The 26051-nt window shown below is 37.9% G+C and overlaps 2 protein-coding genes across 2 annotated transcripts; one reads left to right on the plus strand and one right to left on the minus strand.

The window, feature by feature from the left end:
* The first annotated feature begins 6768 nt into the window (after nucleotides 1–6768).
* LOC134844220 (acetylcholinesterase-like) lies at nucleotides 6769–17777 on the plus strand. The gene is made up of 4 exons (XM_063860802.1): nucleotides 6769–7056; nucleotides 7130–7585; nucleotides 16412–16671; nucleotides 16855–17777. The coding sequence occupies exons 1-4, from the start codon at nucleotides 6802–6804 to the stop codon at nucleotides 17681–17683; spliced, it is 1800 nt and encodes a 599-aa protein (XP_063716872.1). The 5' UTR covers nucleotides 6769–6801; the 3' UTR covers nucleotides 17684–17777.
* Nucleotides 17778–17861: 84 nt separating this feature from the next.
* Nucleotides 17862–24670, minus strand: LOC134844858 (uncharacterized). Its single transcript, XM_063861674.1, has 4 exons — nucleotides 24665–24670; nucleotides 22862–22958; nucleotides 18501–18743; nucleotides 17862–18219 (listed from the first exon to the last, which is right to left on the minus strand). The coding sequence occupies exons 1-4, from the start codon at nucleotides 24668–24670 to the stop codon at nucleotides 18035–18037; spliced, it is 531 nt and encodes a 176-aa protein (XP_063717744.1). The 3' UTR covers nucleotides 17862–18034.
* Nucleotides 24671–26051: the final 1381 nt, after the last annotated feature.

Consider the following 26051-nt stretch of genomic DNA (forward strand, 5'->3'; position numbering starts at 1 on the left):
GGCCATGAAAAACATATTTGGTCTTTATAATTTACCTTGTAAAACCACTCGTTAGACCATAAAATTCATGTTTAAGTGAGGTGGGGGGGGGAAGGAAAAAGAGCCTGAAGCTCTCAACAATTTCCTTTTACTTGTTGTACAGAAACACCAGTTTTGAAATGTAGCCATCGATTTTTAACCGGATACTAGAACTTTTTTCTCATTAATTTTTTTTCACAGAATGGACAGTTTAATAGGAATGATAAATTTCACTTGGGTTCTCGCTAACTTTTCAAACTCAGTTTCGAGTAACGGCTCTTTTTCAATCATCCCCTCTTTTCAGTTTCAGATTTAAAAAATCTTTTTTTTTGCGTTGTCATAATGCAATGAAACTTGGCATGGTGAACAAATTAATAATTGTAAACATACTTTTTCTTCATAGTTTACAGCATAACATCAAGCGTTCAGCTATAATCACTCGTAAAAAAAATAGAAAAACAGAAAAATTCAAACTAAGGGAAAGGGAAAAGAGCCTGAAAAGCTTCTAAAACGTTGTCATAATGCAACGAATTTTGGCATGGTAGGCCAACTGACAATTGTGAACAGATTTGCTTTCATACATTACACCGTAACTTCACGCATTAAGCCGTTCTTATTACTATAACAAACAAAGAAAATCCATATTTTTGGAAAAAGTGATAAGAGCGGAAAAGAGCCTAGCTCGTTTCAGGCAGTAATTTAATTTCAAATTTTTTTTTTAAAAAAACATGATTTTTTTTTCGGATCCGTGGTTTTCGACTTAATTTCCTTAGTTAATTTTCGTCTCAAGTTGTTTTTTACATTGTTAAATATGTAGTCTGGTTTGGATTTTGTAAAGCACCGGACCGGTTTTGTTTGATTTTAAAAATTTATATATTGATGGAAATTCTGTAATTTGTAAGTTTGCTCATGTTTTTTTATTTATTGGTGTGTCTGTTGTAATATCGGTTGAGTCAACTTATGATGTGTAGTGTTGAGAGCAACATAGGTAACTATGAATTTAAGTGTTTTAGTACGGATGGGTGGCAAAGCGCGCTTTATGATAACAGTTTTTTTCGGCTCATCATGGGTCTACCAAAATTTTTTTGTCTTGTTGCCACTTGGCAAAATGTTTATAAAAGATTGTCAGGCTGCTTATGAACATCATCTTACGTTGGTGAACATCATCTTTTGTTACTGTATTTTTTTTTGAATTTTTTAAGTAAAAATTTCGTTTTCTTTATTTTTCTCAAATTACGAAAAGTACTAAGGATGTTTTTTATAATTGTTTTGAATGGCATGTAGAACCATCAGTCTCTATACCTGAAATGTAAAAACCATCAAATCGGTACAACATAAGTGATGGGGGAACAAAAGCCAAATTGGCATGTATGGGAAACGACGGAATGGTAAAACATCCAGTTTCGAAATGTATACACTTTAAATTAGATTGAAGTTTAGAAAGCTTATTTCGCATAGTTTTTGCATAACATAGAAATGTTTTTTTTTCATCTTTTTAATTTCCAATTTTCCTAGATTGATAAAAAGCTTATAAAGTTATTAGCGAACTCGCAAACCATAACTAAAGCAAAGCTGCTCGTATCAGGGCAAAGTCTCTAATGTTTTGACTGCTTTTAAGGTAATTGGGAAAGTGTTCGTTTCATAAAAAAATGAAATGATGAAATTTTAAAAATAAATTGAACTTTTCACATTTGCTTGAGCTTTGAAAATCATCCCCATTCCGGATGCTATGTAAACTACAAGGTAATATATCTTGCATATAGCAAATTTTGATTAGTCCAAACATAATGCCTCAGTTCAATTACGAACGTTTCTAAAACGGATTAAAACATTATTACCCGTTAAAATCACCAAACTTATCGCGCGTTAATTCTCCCGAATTGACAATTTTTCAAACCCATAACTTGTACAAAAAAATCACAGGTAAGGTATTTTGGTAGTTTGAGCTCAGGACAACAAGACGCTTCAAGTGATATATAAATCTATTGAAATCCCTCAAAAATAGCTAGTTGGAGATGTGAGATAAGTTTTAACTATGGTAAAATTTGAATCGAGATAAAAATGCGTTCAACTCTTGTCGGCATTTGACATGAACGATGTCATAAACAGTAGCAAACTGCTCGAATCAGGGCAAACTCCGATTGCATTTTATTTTCTAGGGAGTTTTATAGGATAAAATGATTGATAAAATTTCTAAAATAAATTTAAAAATTATCAATTTTTTCCGAGGTTTTTTGAAAATTAATTTTCTGATCGCTATTTAAATTAAAAGTGATATATTTGCATGAAAACGTTTTGATAAGACCAATTAGCATGCTCTAATTAAATTTGAAAGAAATTTTTAAGACGAAATAAATCTCCTCTTACGCGTTAATTGTAGAAAATACATAGCGCGTTAGTTCTCCCAAAATGGCCGAATTGGCAATTTTTAGACCCCCCATAACTGTTTAAAAAATGATCACAACTTGAAAATATTTTTTAAAATGAGCTAAAGAGAACAACACTTTTCAAACTATAATAAAAGTTCTGTCAAAAACTGCTTGTTAAAAAGTCGAAATTTCTCATGGGAACAAAAATGATCGGAACAAAAAAAGCAGCGATAGCGCCCTTATGAAAGTTTAACAGCTAACAAAACCAATAACTCCCTAAATTTGAGAAGTAACGCACATTATACCCTGCGCTGAATTTTCCTTAAAGCGTGCATTAAATTCGTGGCAGGGGTCTGGATTCGATTGCATACTTCTACCTTCAAATTTTTATAAGTTTTCAATGAAAATTTTTTTGTTCATTGCTTTTTCCACTCGATTTTCTGCTTTCGGTAGAAATCACTCAATTTATCCGTTGGTGCTTTCTGAAAGTAATGGAGAACTCTAAGAAAAAGCCTTTTGTGGTTTTGAAATCCTAAAATAGACAAAATAAACTTCAAGCCGGCTTTTTTGTCTGATGATTTTTTTACAGATTCAAAATACATCTATCTAGTTGCTTTTTTCAAACTTAGAACTGCTTATTGTTTCGGCCACTCTCAAAATGTGGAAAAATACTATAGATTAGTGATTGTTTTATTTCTTTCTAGCCAATTTTCACTAACTCAGGAAAATTTCACATTTTCATATTAAAGTCGTTTCTTCAATCTTGGTTCGAATTCTTAAAAAACTTGAAATATTTTTCTCTGTTTTAAACATAACTTTTCTGAATCTTATCGGACTTTGAAAACGTTTTGATAATATTTATCGTGTTCGGATTTTATTTGTGTGAAGCATTCAAATCGGTTCTCGAGTTTGCGAGCAAGAAAAAAGAATCTGCTGTGGAAGACAGTTCACGCAACCCAGATACTTCCAAAATTACAGATCAATAAACAGTCATCTAGCGGTTCCTCGGATAAATACAAAACTAATCAACGAAAACAGAGTTAGCTGAAACATTGAAGCACAGTTATCTACAACAGGTTGACTCTCATGAATTTGTAACATAATCGATTGAAAAAGTAGTTAGCGCTACAAATGTCTAAAAAACTTTGATAAAACTAGCAAAGGGTTTACCACTTTAAGGTATTAATTTTGAAACCTGTCTTTCTTTTCAAACAAGCTTTATATTCAATGATGAAACCATTTTTTTCCAAATTTAGTAGAGGGAAACTAAATTACCTAATTTTTATTTCTTTTGAAGCCCAAATGGCTTCCATCAAGTCACCTGCAAACAGCATAGTTGATTTTTGCTCGAGATGGACGGGTTTTAGTGTCGCTATGTTTGTTTGTATAAAAGTGGGCGCAGCTGCGGAATAATATAATTTTTTTATCTTATCAGTTTTCATTGACAGCGAAATACGATGAGATACCGCAATTGTCAATAATTACAATGTTTTGCACAAATGACCTGCATATAACAGATAAAAATAAATAGTATGATCAAAATTCAGTTCATATTTTGTTCAACAAGAAGAACCTGCATCAGTACATTGCTTTAAGCCATAATTTATGCCCTACGACTGCAATTTTGAGGAGTTAGGTAATTGTTTCGACTAAGTGACGGAGTCTGGACTCGAGTATTTTTATATCTTTTTCGTTTTTCATAACTAATTTTTTGGCAATTCCAGTCTGTATAAAAAACCCAGAACCTTTTCCGAATGTCGAGAGATAACGGCTTGAATGTTGCGTTTTTGCACTGTTGACCACATATCGCCAGAAGCTGATCACCAATTAATGTGACACTAAAAAGTAAATGAGGATAAAACAAAAATTTAGGCAACCTCTGATGAAATAGCGTAGTCCTTCACGTATAGATTTGAGCCTCCTACATTCCTCGGAGGCGACAAAATCTATTTAATGGCAGCAACTTCTCGTATAGTTTTAAAAAATGTCTACGGCGTATTTATTAGAGAGACTGGAGTTTCCCTCTTTTTTGGCCTTCTCAACCAGTAAATGATACTTTTGAAACCATGTAACAGTTTTTTCATCCGTGAAAAACAACAATCCTGATTTACAGAAAGCACCGATTCAAGTGCAATTGCTAAGCCATGTGAGGTTTATAATTTTGCTTTTTATGCTATAGAAACGATAAAGTTAATGTAGAAAACACGACCCGCAGCAGGAGCTGATCTAAGATTTTCTCGAGGGGGGGGGGGCGGATTTTCAAAAATTTTTCAAAATTTTTTTCTACTTTTGTTAAGTCGACCACATTTTGGTCGACCATAGGCACTTTTTGGAAAATGTTGACTAAAAAATCGCGCTTTTTCGGCGCGTGCTCCCCCTTCAAAAGTAATATAGGTTGGCACCAAAGGCGCCTTCAGAAAAATTTTAGGGCCAGTCACCAAATATGGATATCTCAAAAAGTACTGTGGGGGACCCTTTGTGTGACTGTATGGTTGGGGGATTTGTAAAACAGCAGAAGGTGCTGGGCTTTGGGGGTGGTGTAGGTGTGGGAGGAGGCAGGTGTATGCGTGGGTGAAGGGGAATTAATTGTGGGGATTGGGGTAGGATAGGTGGGGTGGGGATAGGTCGGTGGGTGTAGGTGGGGTTAAGGTAGGTGGGGTTAAGGTAGGTGGGGTTAAGGTAGGTGGGGTTAAGGTAGGTGGGGTTAAGGTAGGTGGGGTTAAAGTAGGTGGGGTTAAGGTAGGTGGGGTGGGGTATTTGGGGTGTGGGGGATGTGGGGTGGGGTAGATGGGGGTGGGGTAGATGGAGGTTGTGTGGGTGGTTGTAGCTGCGGGGGTAAAGTTGCGCCTTGAAATTGGGAAAACCTGGGTTTAAAAAGTGGGGCTTATGGTTTTGCAAAAATTGAGTAAATTAGAGTAGGTTTAGAAATCGAGTAGGCTGTGAGTAGTGCAGAAAAAGCTGCAAAGCTTGCAGATAGTTTGGAATATTTTACGCTGATGGTGTTTCACTATAATGGATTTAAAATGGTTTATAAATTATCTGAAATTATTGGAATACAATGGACTATAATCGATCGTGTGTTCCCAAATGTAATTTTAATCAACTATAATGGCAAGTTTTCTGAACACTAAAACCGATTGTAATCAATTACTATTCAAGGAACCTCACTGTGGGCGTCTTTCCAAGTTTTCTACAGATGTCTTTTTCACGATTTGCCTTTTCACCCTGTTTCATTACAATGAAGCCCTTTGAAATATAATTGGTTATCAAAAAATCCTAAAAACTCTTTCAATGACAAAACAGGGTCACCAACATCAATTTAAGCAGCCTGAGTTAACTTTTTCCATCTTTATATAAAACTTCCAGCTATTTTATTTGCAGATATGGGCTGATGTGCTGAATGATAATAACAAAATCTTAAAACTTAAGGAATGTCGTCAGACAGGAAGCTTTTTCCACATATATATAAAATTTCCTGCTATTTTATCGGCAGATATGCGCTGACGTGCTGAATAATAATAATAACAAAATCTTAAAATTTAAGGTATGTCCTCAGACAGTCTTACTGACGCTTCTTTAGAGTAGGCAGGTGTTCCAATAATTTCAGAGATTTTTTAAACCATTTTAAATCCATTATAGTGGATCACCATCAGCGCAAAATATCCCAAACTATCTGCCAGCTTTGCAGCTTTTTCTGCACTACTCACAGCTTACTCGATTTTTAAACGTACTGTAAGGCAGACGCTTCTTTTCAGGGATTCGACCCCTGCCGACCCAAAGGGTCCCCACATCATTGAAACTGATGTTTTACCTTGACTTTGTAGTTCCGACCACTCTCGGAGGGATTTTGAGTGCAGGTTTTTTCTAGAAAAATGAGGTATCTCAGAGAGCAGCCGTGGGTACCAGATAAGGGATAAAAATAATCACAAAACAGATTTTAAAATATATTTCTTAGGTACTTCTGATAACTTTTTTCAGCTTACTTATTTCAAACTTTCCTTCAGAGTTTTGATTTTAATCAGAGTTTTGATTTTAAATATTATTGTTTTTTGGACGCTGAATTTATAGTTCTTGAACTCCGAAAAATAGAAAACCACAAATTGAAATGAGAAACTTTGAATTGGCTACCATTTTTTCATCAATATTAGCGTTTTGCAAAAATTAGTACGTTTTCGAAGGCCAAAAAATGTTTTTTTTGGTGCGTTAACTAGTCTAGGTGGTTTGGACTGTTTTCAAAAAAAAACATTGAGGGCTTGTTTTTGACAAAGAATCGTACATCATTGTATTGTTTGGTGCTTTTGTACTCATTCCTGACATTAAACACAACTTCGATGCTACACAATAGTGTCATGTTTGAGCATCAAACAAGGCACCCTTTCAAGTCCATATAACAAACAGTTTCTCAAATGAATACATGGCAATGAGTGGTGCTGCTGAATCGTCTAGTTGTTGTGTTGCTACTACCCAATATGGCCAAGTGAAAGGAAACTCGATCCAGGTCCGCATCAAATGTCGCTCTGATGAAGAGTATTCGGTACCTGTTCACGAGTTTCTTGGCATTCCTTATGCCACTCAGCCGACAGGGAATAGGCGGTTTAAGCCACTAGACCCACTTGAACCATGGAACGGTATACTTGATGCAACTCATTTCAAAAGTGCGCCAATTCAGGCTAGTATTTGCATAAATTGAAGACGTATTTAAGCGCTTTCGTGGTGCTACTTTTGAAACAAAAATGTTTCAGGCACGTTCCAACCCAATCCTAGGCAGCTCAATCAAATCAGAGGCGGAAGAATGTGCCTATTTAAACATATGGAAGCCAGTTCAGATATCATCCGAAGAAACCACCAACTTCGCTCAGCTCAGAAGAAGCCTATTTTCGCCACTGAGCCGGAGAAAAAGCGGGGCTGCATTCGAAAAAGATTCTCTCCCCCAAGCAGAACTGAAGAAATTGTACAGGTCATGTGACGCTTTGCAGCTAGTCGGGAAACTCGAGCGTCCAAGGAGACGAACTCTAACTTCGGATTCGGAGGATGATCCGAACTTGGTGCCGGTGTTCGTGTTTCTATACGGTGGTGGGTTCCACAATGGGGCCAGTAGTGAGAGCTTGTACCATGGGCAGGTTTTGTGTGCTAATCAGAGTGTGGTGGTGGTGACGTTGGACTACAGACTGGGAGTGTTGGGCTTCCTTCATATCCCAGTCAGTTTGCTTTCAGTTGAACTATATTCGTTAACTTTTTAAACGTCAATGCTATCCATAATGATGTTTTGCAAAGGATTGCCATGTGTGCGCTAATCTCCACAAAACAAAGTTAAAAGCAATATTTTATTCGTATTTCTCGGTAAATACTCGTGTTTGGTCATAAATCGGAATATATCCACAATTTTTGTATAAACGGACATAATCAGTCATAAACGACTATAACTCAAACTTTTTACTTACATCATCGTATATCGGACGCAACGCCAGCTTGACTTTTTCCGAAACTGCTTGCCTTTTGAAGCAATTAAAAACCAGCTTGACTTTTGCAGAAACTGCAAAAGTGCAAAAAAAAAACTGCTCTTTTGTAGGTCGTAGTTTTAAATTTGAACGATTTATGTTTCACGCATTAGTTACGTTTTGCGCTGCAACATCCTCCGCCCCTAAAGACGGAAGAACAGGTGCGAGTTTTACGGTCGGTCGTATCAGCTCGCTCGTAACAGTTTTGATATCGGCGGATCGGGCGCATCCGTCTTTGCCGTAGTGTAGTTTAGCAATACGGGCGAGTGGGTAATGCCCACGTGGGCTGTCGGGTTCGACTACCCAAACCAAGTCGCCGGTTTTCAGTGTGACATCCGAATCATTATGCCACTTTGCTCTCTTGTTGAGAGATGGTACATATTGACGCAGCCAGCGTGACCAAACTGCGTTAGCGTACGATTGTGCTCTGGCGTAACGCTTTTTATAATCAAAGTTATCTTCGAAACTTAACGACGGGAAGCTAGCTGCGCTGTGACCGAGAATGAAGTGATTCGGGGTGAGTGCCTCTAGGTCGTGCGGATCGGAACTGACCGGAGTGATCGGTCTTGCGTTAAGTAATTGTTCAACTAGGCAGAGCGTTGTTCCTAGAACTTCCTCAGTTAATCTCCTGTTGCCTAATATGTCGTACAACACTCGCTTAACACTTCTCACTAGCCGCTCCCAGGCGCCACCGTGATGAGGGGCACTGGGCGGGTTAAACTTCCACTTAATGCCTTTGTGGACGAAAACGGCCGGGGCGACTTTGTTCCAATTTTGGACACAGGATAGGAGCTCCTTTTGAGCACCAACAAAATTCGTGCCATTGTCAGAAAGAATGGTTTTGGGGGTACCTCGCCTTGCAATAAATCGCTCTACGCCCATGACGCAGGAACTAGTATCGAGAGATGGAACCAACTCGATGTGAACTGCTCGAGTCGTGAGGCAGGTAAATAGGAAACCCCATCTCTTTTCGGTACTTCGGCGTATTGGCACTTGAAACGGGCCAAAGTAATCAACACCTGTGTTGGAGAAGGGAGGCTGCTTGTAACCCAGTCTTTCAATCGGTAGGTCAGACATAATGGGCACAACTGTTTTTGCTTTGCGCTTACGGCATGTTATGCAAGTATTTTCGATGTTCCCAAGTAACCAGCGCAACTTCAGAACAATGTATTTCAACTGAACTACAGCACGCATGTAATCCAACCCCTGATGTGCATGTTGAAAGTGCATATGCCTAATCAACATATGAGCAACTCGGTGTCGACCATCCAGTATTATTGGATGTTTGCTATCAAAGTCGGTATTAACAAGACGGCTGATACGTCCAGTTGAACGCAGGATGCCAGCTGGGCCGATGAACGGAGAATATTTAGCAATCCGACTTTTCTTTGTTATCAGTTTATCGGACTGAAGTATTTTCACTTCGGCAGGAAATGATTCGGACTGAGCGAGATAAATGAGCTTCTGCTCGGCAATATCTAACTCGGACGGGTCGGTTATTTCAAGCGTTTTTGTACGGAAGTGTTTATGCGATGGTAGCACACGAAGCATAAACGCTAAAACACGTTTGTACTTTACAATTGAGCTGAATTTATCCCAATTTTTAAACAGACGGATCGACGGCGCTTTCTCAGATGAAGCATCAACAACAAACGTAGATGCAGTCTCAAGGCATGTATCAATGTCACAGAGTGGGCCTTTTAATTGGATATTTTTGATGACATCAGTGTTCGGCTTGAATGGCCAATCACATGTCCTCAATATACTAGGGCCTCTACCCAGCTGCTATCCTTGAGGGCTTCCGAAGAAATCCCTCGTGTGCCGGTATCAGCTGGGTTATCACCACTGAGTACATGATTCCATTGATCAATGGTGGTGGACTCCAAGATTTCACCAGTGCGGTTTCCAACAAACACAGGAAGTTTGTTGCACGAGTTAAGCCACTGGAGAACGGTGGTAGAATCAGTCCACATGAATACATTGCTTACTTTGAAAGTAAGCGCTTTCAAAATCTCTTCTTTGAGTCGAGTCGCAAGCAGAGCAGCCTGAAGCTCTAACTTGGGAATGGAGAGCATCTTCATAGGCGCTACACGGGCTTTCCCAAATACAAAAGCTAACTCGGTCTTTTGCGATTTAGCAAGTCGGGCTCGGAGAAACGATACGGCGCAAAAAACGTCCTGCGAACTATCACCGAACGTGTGAAGTTCACAGCGGTCGAACGGTTCGGTAAAGTAGCTACGAGGTATCGTCAGAGTACCTAATAGTGGAAGACCTGAGTGCCAATCTAGAAATTGTTGTTTAATTTCCTCTGGGAGATCATCATCCCACTTTTGACCACTGATTCTCCATATGTCTTTTAGTAAAAGGCGCGCTTTCACAGTATATGGAGCTACCAGTCCTATTGGATCAAAAACTGAGGAAACAAAACTCAACACGGTGCGTTGAGTAATTGCTTTATCTAGTGGTCGATCAACACCTCTACTTACTACTAGGGTATCTTTTACATGATCCCACCTGAGACCAAGAACATGCGACGATTGGTCTGGACTCTTACAAATATCCTTAACTGACGGGTTGGACTCACGGTTGTCCGGATTAAGAGCGGTTGTAACTTCGGGTACATTGCTAACAAACTTTGTCAGGTTAAACCCACCTAATTTGAGCATTGCGACTAAGTCTTTACTTAGGCTAAGAGCGTCAGCGGTATTTTCGAACGAGTCAAGATAGTCGTCCATGTAAAACTTCTGGACAACGGCTGAAGCGGCTTCGGGTTATTCAGCTTGATTATCAGAAGCAGTTTTTTGTAGCGCGAAATTCGCACAAGTTGGCGAATCACGAGCGCCAAAAATATGACGGGTGTATTGGTGAACCACCACACTTGAAGTGGGGTCCTCCCGCCACAAAAAACGGAGAGACGGTTGATCTCGCGCAAGTACTCCAACTTGTAAGAACATACCTTCTATGTCCGCTGAGACGGCGTACTTGTGTTGACGGAACCTCAACAGTACAAAAATAAGATTTTGAAGGAGATCCGGGCCAACCAAGAGAGATCTATTTAAGGAAGTGCCATGAAATTTGGATGCTCCATTGAGCACACGGCGCACCTTGCCGGGTTTGTTCGGGTTCAAAACCGGATGGTGTGGAAGATACCACTCACGTTCGGCTCGTGAGCTGGGATTGTGCGGGTTGACGGTTATGACATATCCTTTACTTATATCTTCACTGATTGTTTCGGTATACTTCTCGCGAAGTAACGGATCTTTATCTAATCTTTTCTCTAACGACTTTAATTGGGCTAATGAAGAATAATAATTGTTAGGCAAGCTAACATCATTATCACTCCACAGCATCGGTACAGTGTAACGCTCACCATCGTGAACGGTTTCAGTTTTTAGGATCGACAAAGCACGCTTGTCTGCGGCGGAACGGGCATCTACTTGCTTGAACGCACCATACGACTCTAACTCATACCAAGTTTTGATTTGGTCGGTCAGAGAAGTATCGTCCGTAACGCAGTTAAAGGAAGAAGAATTTAAGGACGAACGATCAGGAGACGGACTACTAATGACCCAACCTATCGGAAGTCGGACGGCGCACGGTGAGTCAAGTTCATCTCCGAAGACATGTTCGAGGGGTCTTATCGCATGATAGAAGTCCTGTCCTATAACTATCTCAATCTCTTTGTAATTATACGCAGTCGTCTTTAACGGGGCTAGTTGCGGGTATTTGACCTGCAATTCGGAAACGTTTATAACATCGGGTCCTATATACATGTTGTGCTTAACGAAAGCGACAAACGAAAACGAAAATTCACTTTCATTGGGCTTTGCGGAAACTTTCAAGTGAACTCGTTGAGTTTTAGATACCTTGGCTGAGTTAAAACCATCGGTCGTAACATTTACGGGCGTGCCAACTAATTTCAGACGTTCAACGAGTGCCGCGGAAACCCAAGAATGAGTGGAACCGGTGTCACAAAGTGCTAGTGCATTCGAATTTTCCGAACCAGAGGACACATCTACCAACGCAACGGGAAGAATACCTTTTGCAGTTCCCTCACAAGGTTTAACACAAGCTGCGTTGTTTGCAGAAGTAGTGTTTGTATTAGTTTGAGTCGATGGTGATCGGTCGGCCTCTTTGGGCGGGAAAACTTTCTCGGCTCCATGAAGAAGCACATTGTGAGTGCTCTCACAGTCCTGTTTTGGGCATTTTCTTGCCTTTTGGCACTTTCGGAAGGTATGGTTGCCTTGTAAACAAGAAAAACAGAGCTTTTGTTCTGCTACATATTTAGCCCTTTGTGTTGCGTTTTTCTCTTTGAACACGGAACAGTTCCAGAGTGCATGCTGCCCTTTGCATAACGAGCATGGAGGAAACCTTGTCTTTTCTCTACTTTTCTCATCCTTAGAACTTACCTTAGTGTTACCTGCAAGCACTTTTGTAACTATTTTTTGTTTAACTGGCTGCTCGACTTTGACTAAAGATTTCAATCGCTCATGGCCTTCTGCCTTATTCTTAAGCCAATCGTTGAAGTCTAGCAATGTTAATCGCTGCCAATGTTGTCTAACAGTATGCATGGACCATGCCTCTTTTAGATTTGGAGGAAGCTTACTGACGGCTTGATTTAATAGGTTCACACTTTTCAAGTCGTCATTGAACGACAAAGACCTAAAAACAGCTACGAGCCCAGAAATCACCGCAGAAAAACTTATAACATGGTCAGAGTTGTGCATCTTCAATGCGGGAAAATTCTTCAACTTATCCAAATGTGCACCAACTACAACATGAGGCTGCCCAAACTTTCTCTGGAGAGTTGCTAGAGCATCCTTATACAACACTCCACTGTAGCCGTATTCAGCAATTGCACTCTTGGCTTTGTCTTTAACGTGCGTTTTCAGATATTTGAGTTTTTCATCATCAGTTAGCATAGCCGAATCAACTGTTGCTTGGAACTACCCGAACCATTCATACCAGTTAAGTGGTTCTCCATCAAACACTTCCAAGTTCAACTCCGGTAGACGGTCTTTGCGGCTATGCAGAATGATATCTGCTAACTCTCTCGCCGAGATGGGTTGTTCGCTATTAGGCACGTAAGACGGGCCCGTAGTGGGCGCAGGATATGTAGGTGGATAACCTTGATGCGCTGTTTCAACAACTGGATGAGTTTGCGGCTGGGTGTAATACACAGTCCCAGAACTTGTATAAGGAACTACGGTGTTTGGCGGAACAACAGGAGTTGTCACTGAGAAAACGTTTGAGGGCGGTGCGCAGTATTGAGGAACTGGCATCGTTTGCGCAGTCGCGGCAGGTCTCCACAAACTGCTATACGGGTTATAGTGTTCACTTGAGAAACTTGTTGGGTTGTTTGGAACATTTATAGGTTGATGGGATGGCGCTGCAGGTGCCTGATACCCAGTTGAAACGGGGCCGGAATGTGGCTGACTGACCAGAAGCAAAGAGGGAATAGGAACGGTTGACGGGACAAATGGTTGAATAATCGGAAGCTAAATGGGAATCGGAACGGTTAATGGAGGAACAAAAGGTTGACTCGCCGGAAGCGAAACTGGATTAGTAACGGTCGACACAGAAGGCGGTGCCACATTAATGGTGGGATTACCAAAGGGCATTGAAGCGGGAATGCTACCACTTGCTTGTGGTATCAGATTGTGATTTTGCGAAACTTCAGCATGAGGTGTTGAAGCTAAGTGTGGAGTAACAAAGTTTGAGCTGGAGGCAACGAACTGTGGTAAACTAGATGGGTTCTCGATTGAGTGCAATGACAGACGCGATTGGACCAAACTTGATCTCTGAGCCTGAATTCGATTCCTATTGTGGCTTCCCGGTTCACCGTATGTGGTTTGACCAGCGTTGACAAAGGCACCCCCGCTGACGACGGCACCAACCCCTTGCAAAACATCAGTAGCAATCAAAGTGGAACTCTCGACTACTGGATGACTTTGCTCTGAGCTTGCAACAACTTCGGCTTCCTCTTGCTCAGTGACAACGTTTTCTACCCATTTTTCAGTACGTTGTGGGTCAACATGTGTTACGCTAGCATTTCCTATCTTCTCACTTGCTTCAGAAAGCTCTTCTTCCAACTCAAATTCCTTTAACTAAATTTCAGCCAGTTTCTTGCGGTGTACCTCAGCTAGTTCTTCCAACTCTAAACTTCCTTGCTGTTCTTTTATTTTATTTTGCTGCGCTTTCAACTTCAATGATACCTTTGCTTGTCTCTCAAGTTCCTCTTGCTGCTTCTTCAAAACCAACAAATCTCGCCTCTTCTCAGTTGATGTTTTTGACTGCGCGACGGTATAGCGACTGGATTTATGCGAACCTGATTTATGATGTCGACTACTGTACCGCGACACCTTAGAGCGCGCATCTGCTTCATGTGAATCTTGTGGTTGTGTTGTTACGATCGTACTTAACGATTCTGCAACATTGTCAAGCTCTGTTTCCTCAGGTTCAACGTTTAAGCCAGCTTTATATGATGCAGCCTTCTGTAAAACTGTATCGTTTCTTGATGTAACCGTCTGAAGCCACATATCCTGCGCTGGTATCAATTTATCAGGATCAACACTTTTAGAAGCTAACTTAATCAATTCCTCATTTATTTCAACTTCAGTCTCTATCAGGCTCTTGCAATTCTGAATCTGAGTGTCAATCTTTGATGAGCGACTCTGACTTTCAATGTTCTCAATTATAATTTCATGGCACTTGTACAGTTCATTTTCAAGCTTGGTTCGCTTCGCAAATAACCTTTGAACCCTCTTCTGAAAGTTCTCATCCATGGCTCTAGGGTCTATACTTAACTCAAACTATACTTAACGGTTATCGGGCGATTGCGGGGCGATTCGGAACGGTTTTCGGTGAGTAAAGTTACCAAAGGGGCTGGGGATTAAGTAAGTCGGTTGATATCAAACAACACACACGGAGTAAACCTGAGGATGAATAAAACCAACTTAACTTACTTAATATCACCTCCCTGACCACTTAGGATGATGTTACGGCGTACGAAATTTGTGGACCGGTCGTACGACGGTGCGTCACTACTAATCGGCTAGTAGCTCGACGAATTACCAAGAGGTTTGGGAATTAAGCAAGTCGGTTGAAAACCAACAACACACGCGGAGCAAACCTGAGGATGAAAGAAAACAATTTAACTTGCTTAATTTTACCGTCCCGGACCACTTAGTCAGTCGTTGCGAAACGAATGTTTTGAAAAGCGAACGAATGCAAACAGGTATCAAGTCGTTGTAAACCTTAAGTTTACCAATGGGGTTGGAGAATCAGGCAAATCGGTTAACTCTCAACAACACACGCGGAGTGAACCTGAGGATGAAAAAAATTAACTTAACTTGCCTTATATTAACTACCCAGACAACTAAACATACTTTAACTATACGGTTCAACGGAGTTTTGGACTAATTTTTCAGAAAATTTTCAATTTTCAAACAAAATTTTGTATAGTTTGGTTAGTGGATTCGAGTCATAACTGGTATCAAAAAACTAGTCTAGTAACCGTTAGTCTATGTTCCGATATTATAAATTTTCAATTCATCAAAAAAATAGCCAACATTTTGGCTATCGAGCAAAAAATCTAGTTCCGGTTATCTAGTACCCGATTTAGAGCAATTTTTCTAATTTCAGTTTAATCAAACTGGCCAAAAATTTTCGGGTATCGAGAAAAATTAGGGGTGAGTACTGGCGTTGTGTCTCACATTTATAATATAAAACATCGTATCCGTAATTTATCAAAATTAAAAGTTTAGGTTCGGTCTTACAGTTTTTGTGAAGATAGGGCGCACCGATGAGATCGTCGGTCACAAACAGTCTCACTGAATAGCCCAAACCGTCTTGTTGCAAGTCAGAAACTCTGTCAGTGACTTATCGTCTGGATGGGTTACCCTGTCAGTGCTATTGAACTCCCAGACACATCCATTATGAATTTTTCAGTATAACCGTTTTTGTAATAATAACTCGGATTATTATAAGGGAATTAACTAATATCTGTCCCTTTTGGGGCGCCAAAATGTGCGCTAATCTCCACAAAACAAAGTTAAAATCAATATTTTATTCGTATTTCTCGGTAAATACTCGTGTTTGGTCATAAATCGGAATATATCCACAATTTTTGTATAAACGGACATAATCAGTCATAAACGACTATAACTCAAACTTTTTACTTACATCATCGTATATCGGACGCAAGGCCAGCTTGACTTTTTCCGAAACTGCTTGCCTTTTGAAGCAATTAAAAACCAGCTTGACTTTTGCAGAAACTGCAAAAGTGCAAAAAAAAAAAACTGCTCTTTTGTAGGTCGTAACTTTAAATTTGAACGATTTATGTTTCACGCATTAGTTACGTTTTGCGCTGCAACACCATGATTTTGCGTCCCGTAACTGAGCTCATTTTTTTCACCTTGGCAATTGTAATCTGATTAACATGATTTTTAGTTGATAAACAATTTAAGAATATTTCAAATTATGTTTCATTTTTTCGACTATAAATATCATTGGATATGGTTATAGGACGTGGTAGAGCCCAATCTGGGTTTAAAAGACCAACTAGTTGCCCTGGAGTGGATCAAAGACAACATCGACAGCTTTGGGGGTGACCCAAACAACATCACTCTAGCAGGGCACAGTTCGGGTGCCTCCTCTGTCTTCTGCCACTACCTCTCAGCCCAGAGTAGAAACTACTTCCACAAAGCAGTGGCTATGAGTGGTTCCTATGACTCACTCTGGGCTGTAGGACGCAGCAAGAGTTCTCTCATCTCACACAGCAAAAGGTCAATCCAGTCGCCGTTTTTTATTTCACTATTTAGTTTTGATAAATACCGCAAATTTGAGAAATACTGGTGCTTACGCAATTTGGAAAGACCAATATTTCTTCATGAAATGGTTGCCATTGTTCGTTTCATCTTGAGCCTTCAAATATCATTTGAGATCGATCAGTCTTTGCTTGCTTCTAGGTTTGTCTCCCAGAACGGTGGATCCGTGAAGCAATCTCCAGATGAAATACTCGCATTTCTTCAGTCCCTGCCTCTCATGTGCTTCTCAATTCTACTCGATAGACACTTCTTACCATTCGGACCAATAGAGGACTCTTCGTTTTTTAGTATGAATAACACTGACGCTTTTATAGACAACAAAGACATCCCTCTCCTAGCCACTCTTACGAGACATGAAGGTGATTTCTTCACGTGGTTTGTCCTTCGTGAAAAAGTTTCAGAATTACTCACTGATAGCCCGGAGGCTTACACTTCATTTATAAAACAATATCTGCATGGATTTCTTCCTGATGAAGCAATCGAACAAGTTGAAGAGTTTTACCAGAAGCTTCCAATCCAAAAGAGTAAAATTGAAGTTTTCCAGAAAGCATCGGAAATGATGGGCGATATCGTAATAAATCTTTCTTTGGTCAAATTTCTGAACGATATATGCTTTAATTTTCCGAAAAGTCCAATTTACATGGCTGTTCACGACTTCCGTCCTAATTTAGCTCACTCTACCGGATTATCGGTTCAAATACCTGAATATGTCAGATGTTCACACGGATCAGATCTTCTTCACGTTTTCGGACACAACATGCAGAGATGCAGCGAAGAAGAGTTGGTTATGATCCATAGCTTGCAAGAGTGCATCCGGGAGTTCATGAAGTATGGTGCGCCGATAGACGCCGATCAGCTATGGCCCAAATTTACAAAAGAGCATCAAGTTTTTGTCTATATCACTCCGTACAATTTGGAAATATCGGAAAACTTTCGATCTGATTTTGTGAACTTTTGGGAGAAACTGTAATTTGTAATTATTTCTACAATGGATGAAACTCGCTTTAAGTATTTATGATTTTAAAGACTTTTGTTTCCAAATTTAACAATTCAGAGCCACCAAACTAACCATAATTAACTAAAGGTGAACATTATTTTGATTAATCAGTTTGATTAAAAAGAGAAGTTCATTAAAATGATGAGTTTCAATCAACAGCATTATTAGCAAATGAGTGGTGCTAATTGTTGAGGCAATGGGTGTTGCTGCTATGTGTATTGCTGTTAGCAACATCACCTTCGGTTCAACAGACTGGTTTTGATCATTTTCACTCATTGATGACAAGCAGGACGTTTTGACCAGTCCATAATAACAGTTGGTGTACTACAGGGCACTGTGTATAGGTGCAACTATATGTAGTAGTTTGGCAGACAGGAGTGCCACTGCGACCACGAAGGAGAAGATGATGGAGCAGTCGACCAGGAAGAGGAACTGTCGTTCCACCTGCAGGCTCTCATTCTGGGGGGTCAATTTGAGGATGAAACACTTCTGGCAGAACAAGGTGAACCCTGAAAGGAGAAGAAGCAAATTGCAACCTCTCATGACGCAAATCTGTAGTGTTAAAGAACTACTGTTTAAAAGTAGTGTTTTATATTCATTCTAACAATACCAAAACTGACCGGGAAATGAAATCAAACTCTAACAGATTTATCAATCAAAATTTCCATTAGGAAAAGCTGGAAGTTAAAGTGAACAATGAAGATATCAAAAAAGCGCATTTAAGGCAGCCATTGAATCTTACAAAAAAACTTCTCAAATGGGTCGGACAGATACTGATCAATACAGTTACCCAAGCATAAGTTGAGAATCACTTGTAAGCCAATGAAGTCCACTGCAGGGATTGCAATTTGCACCAGGGTCAAACCAAAGGTCAGCAGAGAGGCGAACAGGACAGTGATTGAGAGAGACATGAAGAGAATGAAGAACACCTGCTCAAAGGAGTTGTTGTCTTTTTGGTCTAACGAACTGCCTTTGCTCCATGTCAATGCATCAAACACTGTTATTGAAATGAGGGAAAGAAGCTGGTAGATGCCTATAAATATATCAAGCAAGAATAACCAGTTATTAAGCAAAAAACTCGAAATGGTTCCAAAATTTTTTTAAATAAAAGCATGTTTTCTAAAATTGCGTCATGAATTGTATCTTGCGTGGTAAGGCGTGAGTTTTATATTCCTGCTAAGTTTTTTTATTCTGCACCATTCAAATTTCCAGTAGTCTTGCTTGAACCATCGCAAAGTTAATATACCGTTTCTTAAGTTGTCGACTCTTAAGATATCGACACTTCTAACTTTGTCTAAAAACAAAATCATTCAGCCGTTTTGTCTTGACACTGTGAGCGGTGAAATCCACTTTTGGAGTTTTTTTTGTTTCAGTCCAAATCAGTTATGAAAACTTTGCAAATCAGATACATCAAGCTACCTCATACGACGTGTCTTTGTGGTAATTGATTTTGAGTTGCAAAAACATCCGAATCCAAACTTCCGCCCAATCTCCGATGATTAAATCAAGCAAACTGCAATTTCAAGGGCCTCTGAAAGTGTTTCTGAAGTTTTTCGCTCTATTGTTTATTCTTAATTTCTAATCTGGTTTATTCTTAATTTCATTGTTTATTAGGACTAATTATTGTAAAAAATTTTTTTTTGCAACCAATTGCGTTCTAGTTTTCGAGTCGATTAAGTTGACCAAAAAAGTTTGTATTTCAAAATTTATCTGTGAGCTACCTCAGGTGACATTTCATCATAAGTTATTTCACAAAACTGTGTTTTGAAGTCAAAAACTTCAAAGCCATCTGTTTTTTTTTGTCTGATGATTGGATTATTGAAGTTGATAAGTTTGACAAAAAGCATCTGTTGTCTTGAAATTTTGAGTAGGTAATTTATCAAGTCTACAGAAAAAGTACTCATGGGCTTCTTTTCTACAGATTTTGATAGATGTTTTGTACATTCTATAGCATTTCAAATCTGATTTAGTCATTTTGACCATAGCTGTAATATTGTTTTTCAAGACTAGATTTTAATTTCATTGATAAGTAAGTTACTGATTCAGAGAAATAGAAAGATAATGAAGCATACTGCTGAATAAACAAAACACAAATTCAGCAAGGATAGCCGGTTGTTGTGCAACAACCAAAATTGTTTCGACCAGATCCAAAAAAAAGTGGTGTCGTTTTTTTTTCAAAGTGGTACCGTTTTTTGTGCGTGGTATGAGAGAACAATACAAAAGAATACACTTTGAGTTATTCACAGATAATCGACGCCAGTGGTTATCGAAAAGCCCGCTACAAAAAAAAATAAGAAAACTTTTTAAAAACATTTTTCGATAATTCTGCAGAATTTTTTTGTTAATTCTGAAGTTTCTGTTGACAATTAAGCGCTAGATGAAGCTTCCAAAACCAACGTTCAACTAAATTAGATCAAATTTTTCAACACTTAATTCAAAATTTCTAGCCCGAGCGATTAGGCGAAAACTTTTTTTGACTAACACTGAAAACTTTTTACCAGTTTTTCTCAGTTTTTTTTCCTTTTTTTTCGGTTTGACTTTTTTCTAGTGTCGTTCGTTTGAATAATGACTGGAAGAACTTCAATATTATATATAATATGTTTAAAAAAGTAGTTATAAAACAGCCAAACACAAAAGTTCCTACTCATCTTCATTGGTCGGAACAAAATTTATGGGTACAAAATTCGCTGTGACAAGTTTTGTGAACAGCAAAATCACAAATAAAAAAACGTGTGTCTTAAATCTTGGAACGAATTGTTCTGCTGTTATTTTTTGGGCGGAACTTTGTCTGTTCGGGAGTTTTCTTACTATTTTTTTTTTCAATAAGGAACTTTCCTTGTAAAATCAAAAACCACAATAAACATCAAAATGGGTGTGATCTTGTTTGTGATTCGAACAGGATAACAGAATTTTCGAAAACTATACCAGTCTTGAGAAAATTCAGTTTAAATATTTTGAACACCAGTTTTTGTAGAATTTTGAGCAAGATAAACGAGCGAATAAGATAAAATAAAAACAAGTAGAAAACTTTGTTTTTAGAATTTATTGAAAGCTTAATATAGGCCTAACTTTCAAAAAATTCATATGAGTTTGGTCGTAACATTTTGTGTCACTTGTACAGCAGCCAGCTATGCTTCTTCCATCTTTCACTGTTCTTAAAATTCAAAGTGGTTTATAATATTTTAAATGGTCTGAGAAAAATTAATTCGGAGAAGATGATTTGGGAGCTGTTTTGTTACTAGCTTCAGAAGTTAAAAAATTATTTCCTTTTTCAGGACCAGAAAGTTTAAAATCAGAGTATCTATAAATGTTTTCTTGAAAAAATTTAAAAAGTTCGGTATGAAAGCATAAGCAAATTACAGCTTTTTCAGTTAAATTTTTTTCCGAAATTCAAAGAAACCGGAACAAGTAAGCTTGATATGGTTTTTGTTTTCAATCAGTAAGTTTTTGCCGATCGAAATTTTGAAAATTTTCAACAAAAAAGTTTTCTGCCCCATTGAAGATATCGACATCCTGATTTCAATTGTAGAAAGATGGTTTTACCTCCAATTAATTTTTGTAGAGTACTGGAAGGATAAAGACTACCATTTTGGCTATTCCCTGGACTAATTTATGCGCACTTTGAAGATTATATTCATAATGCTGAAATTTTAACGCAAACGAATTATGCGTGGCAATTTATATCGCACAATAAAATCGTTCCAAATTGAATTGAGGCTAGGTTATCGGTCTTTTTGATTTTGTACGACTCAAGTTTTTGTTCCAAATTTCAAATAAAGAGATGAATTATGCTTGATGTGGTTTTTTTATTCAGTCAATTTCCGACTTGTTACTAAGCATTTTCGACGGAATTTTTAAATCTCTTCTGAGAGATTTTGCTATCTTGAGCTCAAATTTAAAAAGATATTTTACTTTTGATCATCAAGTACCGGGCATTTGGAACTTTCTGTTTTGGCCAATTTTCTATAAAAAAATTCCGATATATTGCGTACTAATAACAACACGCGTAAGAAGTGATTTAATTCGTTCCAATTTGACTTGAAGCCAGCAGTTTAGTCATATTATCTCAATACGAGACAATAAATACCTATTTAGATTTTTTCATAGCGTGTGGGGGATAAAATGAAGAAACAACGAAAAAACTATTTTTCTCAACTATTTTGTCAATTATACAACTAAAAAGCTTTTTAATTGGCCCTAAGTGCAGTCGGAACATTCAGGACTTTGCTCTGATATACGAGCACTCTTGTTCGGCATTGTATTTTGTTGCAATAGTCTTCTAATTTAGTATCTTTACTAATTTTTATTGCGTTTTTTGTCGTCTGCGTTTCCCTCTTTATTTAAACGAGTTACAAATTTACTGAGCGAGTATTACATAATCTTGTGTAGAATTAATTGATGTTTCTGCGACTCAGATAATCTACGAACGGCTATCAGGCTAGCTTAAGCATAATACGTTTAGGCCGCATAGTCAGAGTGAAAAGAAAAACTAAACAAGACTGCTCGTATCAGGGCAAGATCTTGAATGTTCCGACTGCCTCTTAAAGTCTATGGAGCAATAATAACATGAATATAATAAGCAAAAATTATTGAAGGTAATAAGCAAAAATTATTTTTTTTTAATTTGATATTTTTATGAAATTCATCCTACCCCACGCCATCTAAAAAACAAAGTGATATATTTTGCTCCTATTAACAAATCAGTTATGGCAACTAATAACATACGGATTAAATCTGCGCTTACTCGTTATTTGCGCAAATTATATCGCGCATTTATAGTCCCAAATTGGCCAAAATGGCAATATTTAAACACCCATAATTTTACAAAAATTAATCATTGGTGAAATATCTTTTTAAATCTTTTAAGCTCAAGACAACAATATCTTTTGATTGATGTAAAAAAACTCCGTCAAAATTGGCTAGTTAAAAGGTCGAATTTGTCTGCGAAAAAAAAACCCACCCGAGCGCAAATATTCCGTTACTTTCGTATCGAAAGTCGGAACAATAAATTCTTAAAGTCACGGAATCTTAAAATCACATTGTCACAGAATCCTAAAGTCACAAAATTTCAATTACATTGTAGCTTTTTGTTCTAAATGTGCGATGAGAGTTCAGACACGGAAATTGCATTATAGTGGTTTTTTAACTAACCTGTAAGAGCTAGGGCCTCCCTTGGGGACGAGAGAGTTGCTTTTTGAGTTTCCCGGTTAAAACATTTAGGTCCATTTATTTCGGCAATAGGAATTCCCTGAGCGCAATTTCAAATACTTTTTTTTAAATAAGCCTGACAGTTTATTTTCTTACGTTTTTATCTTTCATTTTCAAAACTGCAGATAAAATAAGATGCAAAGTGTCTTGGTGCTAGCAAAAAAGCAGAACACAACTTTAGGTTAAGGAAAGTATTCTACCGATATAACATATAAAACGCAATAATCTCAATCAGATTATTCTTCAAGTAATAAGAAACTACATGATTTTTCATAGAGATTGAAAATAAAAAAAAAACAAGGATAGCCAGTTGCTGTGCAAGAAGCACAGAAAATTCTCACCATGTTCACTAAAAAAACTACAAAAAACTTTTTTTCCCTCCAAAGTACTGTCGTTTTTTATACGTGGTGTTATACAAACACAGGAAATATTACTGAAATAGTGGTAATCGACAACATTTGCTATCAAAAACTGAATGACAAACAACAAATGAATAAAAAAAATCGTTGGAAACATTGCCAAGGAAGCTGTAATGAAGCTTCAAACACCAGTGTTTCATTCGTTAATTTAAGTTTTAGCCTTATTGTATAATGACGAACGTTACTCGATCACTCTACTTGCTCAAAATCGGACAATCTCGAAAATTTCAAACCGATTTTTCTCGACTCCGGGACAAGTTTTTGAAAATTTTGAATTTCGTTCGACTCACAACTGCAAGGTCTTCAATATGATTGTCAGTCGATCCATTCCGATGAGTTTTTTTTGATTCCTGATTTCGCTAGGAAAATAAAAAACGAAAAAAGAAATAACCAAATTACCCGAACATAAAGTTCCTCAGCATTTTCAATGGTCAGAACATTAAAAACTATTGCTTGGAATCTACGGCATGGTAAAATACACCCTATGCTGTTCATAGTCTGTATGTGTGAAAGCAACTCCCTCGCGCATCTAATCCGGTGTTGCATCAGAGATTTGCTGTCCATATTGCGACAACCATACGAAAAACTTATGGCAAAAAATAGAATCCAAGAAACATCTCTGAAGCAAGTGAGATGAGAATGACGAACAAAAGCTATGACCTGGGATAACGGTAAAGGTTATAAGTCTCTGTTTATGATGTTCGAATCGCGTTTACACCATTTGCGGCTTTCAAGACTAATATTAGGTGACCGCTAGATTCATCTGCAAATCTGACAGCTTGATATGCTAAATCCTGCAACAATGTGGCGAACTTAACTTGCACAAATAAAAAATAACTTTCCTGCGGCACATTGAAATTACTTGTAAATCATCAAACCTGCCAGTTTTATGGCTCAAAACGATTTTTTTGTATTTTCATTGCCTGTCTCTTTCGAATTCAAAAATAATCAATTACAGTATATTAAAAAATTATTTATAAAGTTAATATTTTCCAAAACAACAAAAACTATTTTTTTTCTCAATTGTCATCCATTGTTTTCATTTTTTTAACACCTTTTTGATTGCACAAAAAATATTATCATTCATTATAATGGATTAAATTCATTTTTACCCTTTTCAAATGAACTTTTTCAATTGTGTAGAATCATTTTAAACGTTAATTGGATACTTTGCTGTCTAATTTATTGTCAATTTCTTAAGTTAAACCAAGTTTTTAAATTAAAAGAAGTTTTTTAAATCGATTTTTTTTGAGATATAAAATTTATTGCCGCGATAATTGATTTGCCGCAAAAACCAATTATCTTACATCAGTCTAGTCAAACTTGCCTCCATAATTGGTCATCTGAATAACGTTCTAGTCAAAAAAATCATTTTAATAAACTTTTACCAATGAAGCCTCGGCGAGGGTCTTAAGATATGGTATAGAATAAAATTAAAATTGATAGGAGGAATGAGACGAAGCCGTAGCATATCGAGACAGAATTTATCAAAATATGTTTGAGACTTCGAATTGAAAAAGCTTTTCTTAGTTTAATACTTGCGGGATCAATGACGACATACAAAACACAGAATCGACCTTCAAAAAAGAACATTTTTCGCCATCGAAACATCAAAAAACTTTAATATAATAGACCGACTACTAAGAAAACTGAAGAATCATTATGCTTGGGGGAAATATTTAATCATACTGTTTTCTAAGAAAATTAAATAGTATCGATCAAACATGTATTCTACCTGTTTTTTTAAAATCTTTTGATGAAAACGGTAAAAATCAAAAAACTACTACTAAAGCAAAAATTGTTTTAGTGAGCAAAAAGCGGAGATTCTCGAACTTTTAAAATTGACAGTTGGAACTAAGTGCCTTGTGTGGAAAAAACAGCCGACATTGGAAACAGAGGAAAAATGAATTTGGTTTTGAAAACTGAAGCAATTGGATTACAGGGCCTGCTCGGCTAAGCCGGCCAAAAACAGCTTGGCTCCGTCAACCGAGTGTTCTCCAAGTACCAGAGCCCGACGAAATGGTCAAGCTGGTCACTCGGCTCAACGCTACAAAACCAGTTCAAACTATTTTTTATGGCAACGCTTCAGAGTCTTTCCAAAACTTGTGACCACTGGGGTATTTTGTCCTTATTTTGGAAGGAAACGGATCGATCTGCATCAAGTAGAAGAATGAGCGGAACTTAAACAACCTAGAATTAAACTACCGCAGATAAAAAGCCTCTCAAAAGCAGAAGAATATCAAGGTCTCAAAATATATTAGTCGATACACCAAAAAACTTGCCTGATAAAGCTCAGCTTTTTTCTGAAATAATTGCGAGTTATGAGGCTAAAACGAAGATTCGGATTTTCAAATCTGCCCTACGATCAGAAACTGCCAAATATTTTGAACGCCAAACACAACTGCTACTGGATGACAAGCATCTCCTACAGGTTTTGGATGACGTGTATAGTAAAAATTCATCCAGTTGCAACCTTGCTTAATTGTTCAAATAAGCAAGGCTGGCAGTGTTGGGATATCGATTTATAAAAGATGAGTTTTTTTTCAATTTATTATGTGTCAGATGAGCACTTACAGGGCACTTAAAGTAGTGAGGGATGATTCTAATGATTAATATCTGAGAAAACCCGAAAGAATTACATAAGTTTACGCAGACATGCTACGCCAACAATGGTCAAGTTAATATCTATTGCAGTGGATTACGCGTTCAAAATG

The sequence above is a fragment of the Symsagittifera roscoffensis genome, chromosome 4 (genome assembly GCF_963678635.1).
Source record: "Symsagittifera roscoffensis chromosome 4, txSymRosc1.1, whole genome shotgun sequence".
NCBI lineage: Eukaryota > Metazoa > Xenacoelomorpha > Acoela > Convolutidae > Symsagittifera > Symsagittifera roscoffensis.

Coding starts and splice junctions, on each gene's coding strand:
- LOC134844220 (XM_063860802.1), top strand. CDS start 6,802: ATGGCAATGAGTGGTGCTGCTGAATCGTCTAGTTGTTGTGTTGCTACT. Junction 7,586..16,411: donor TGGGCTTCCTTCATATCCCA/GTCAGTTTGCTT, acceptor ATATGGTTATAG/GACGTGGTAGAGCCCAATCT. Junction 16,672..16,854: donor CTCATCTCACACAGCAAAAG/GTCAATCCAGTC, acceptor GCTTGCTTCTAG/GTTTGTCTCCCAGAACGGTG.
- LOC134844858 (XM_063861674.1), bottom strand. Junction 18,744..22,861: donor GGAGGCCCTAGCTCTTACAG/GTTAGTTAAAAA, acceptor ATATATTTATAG/GCATCTACCAGCTTCTTTCC. Junction 18,220..18,500: donor GATTCTCAACTTATGCTTGG/GTAACTGTATTG, acceptor TTCTCCTTTCAG/GGTTCACCTTGTTCTGCCAG.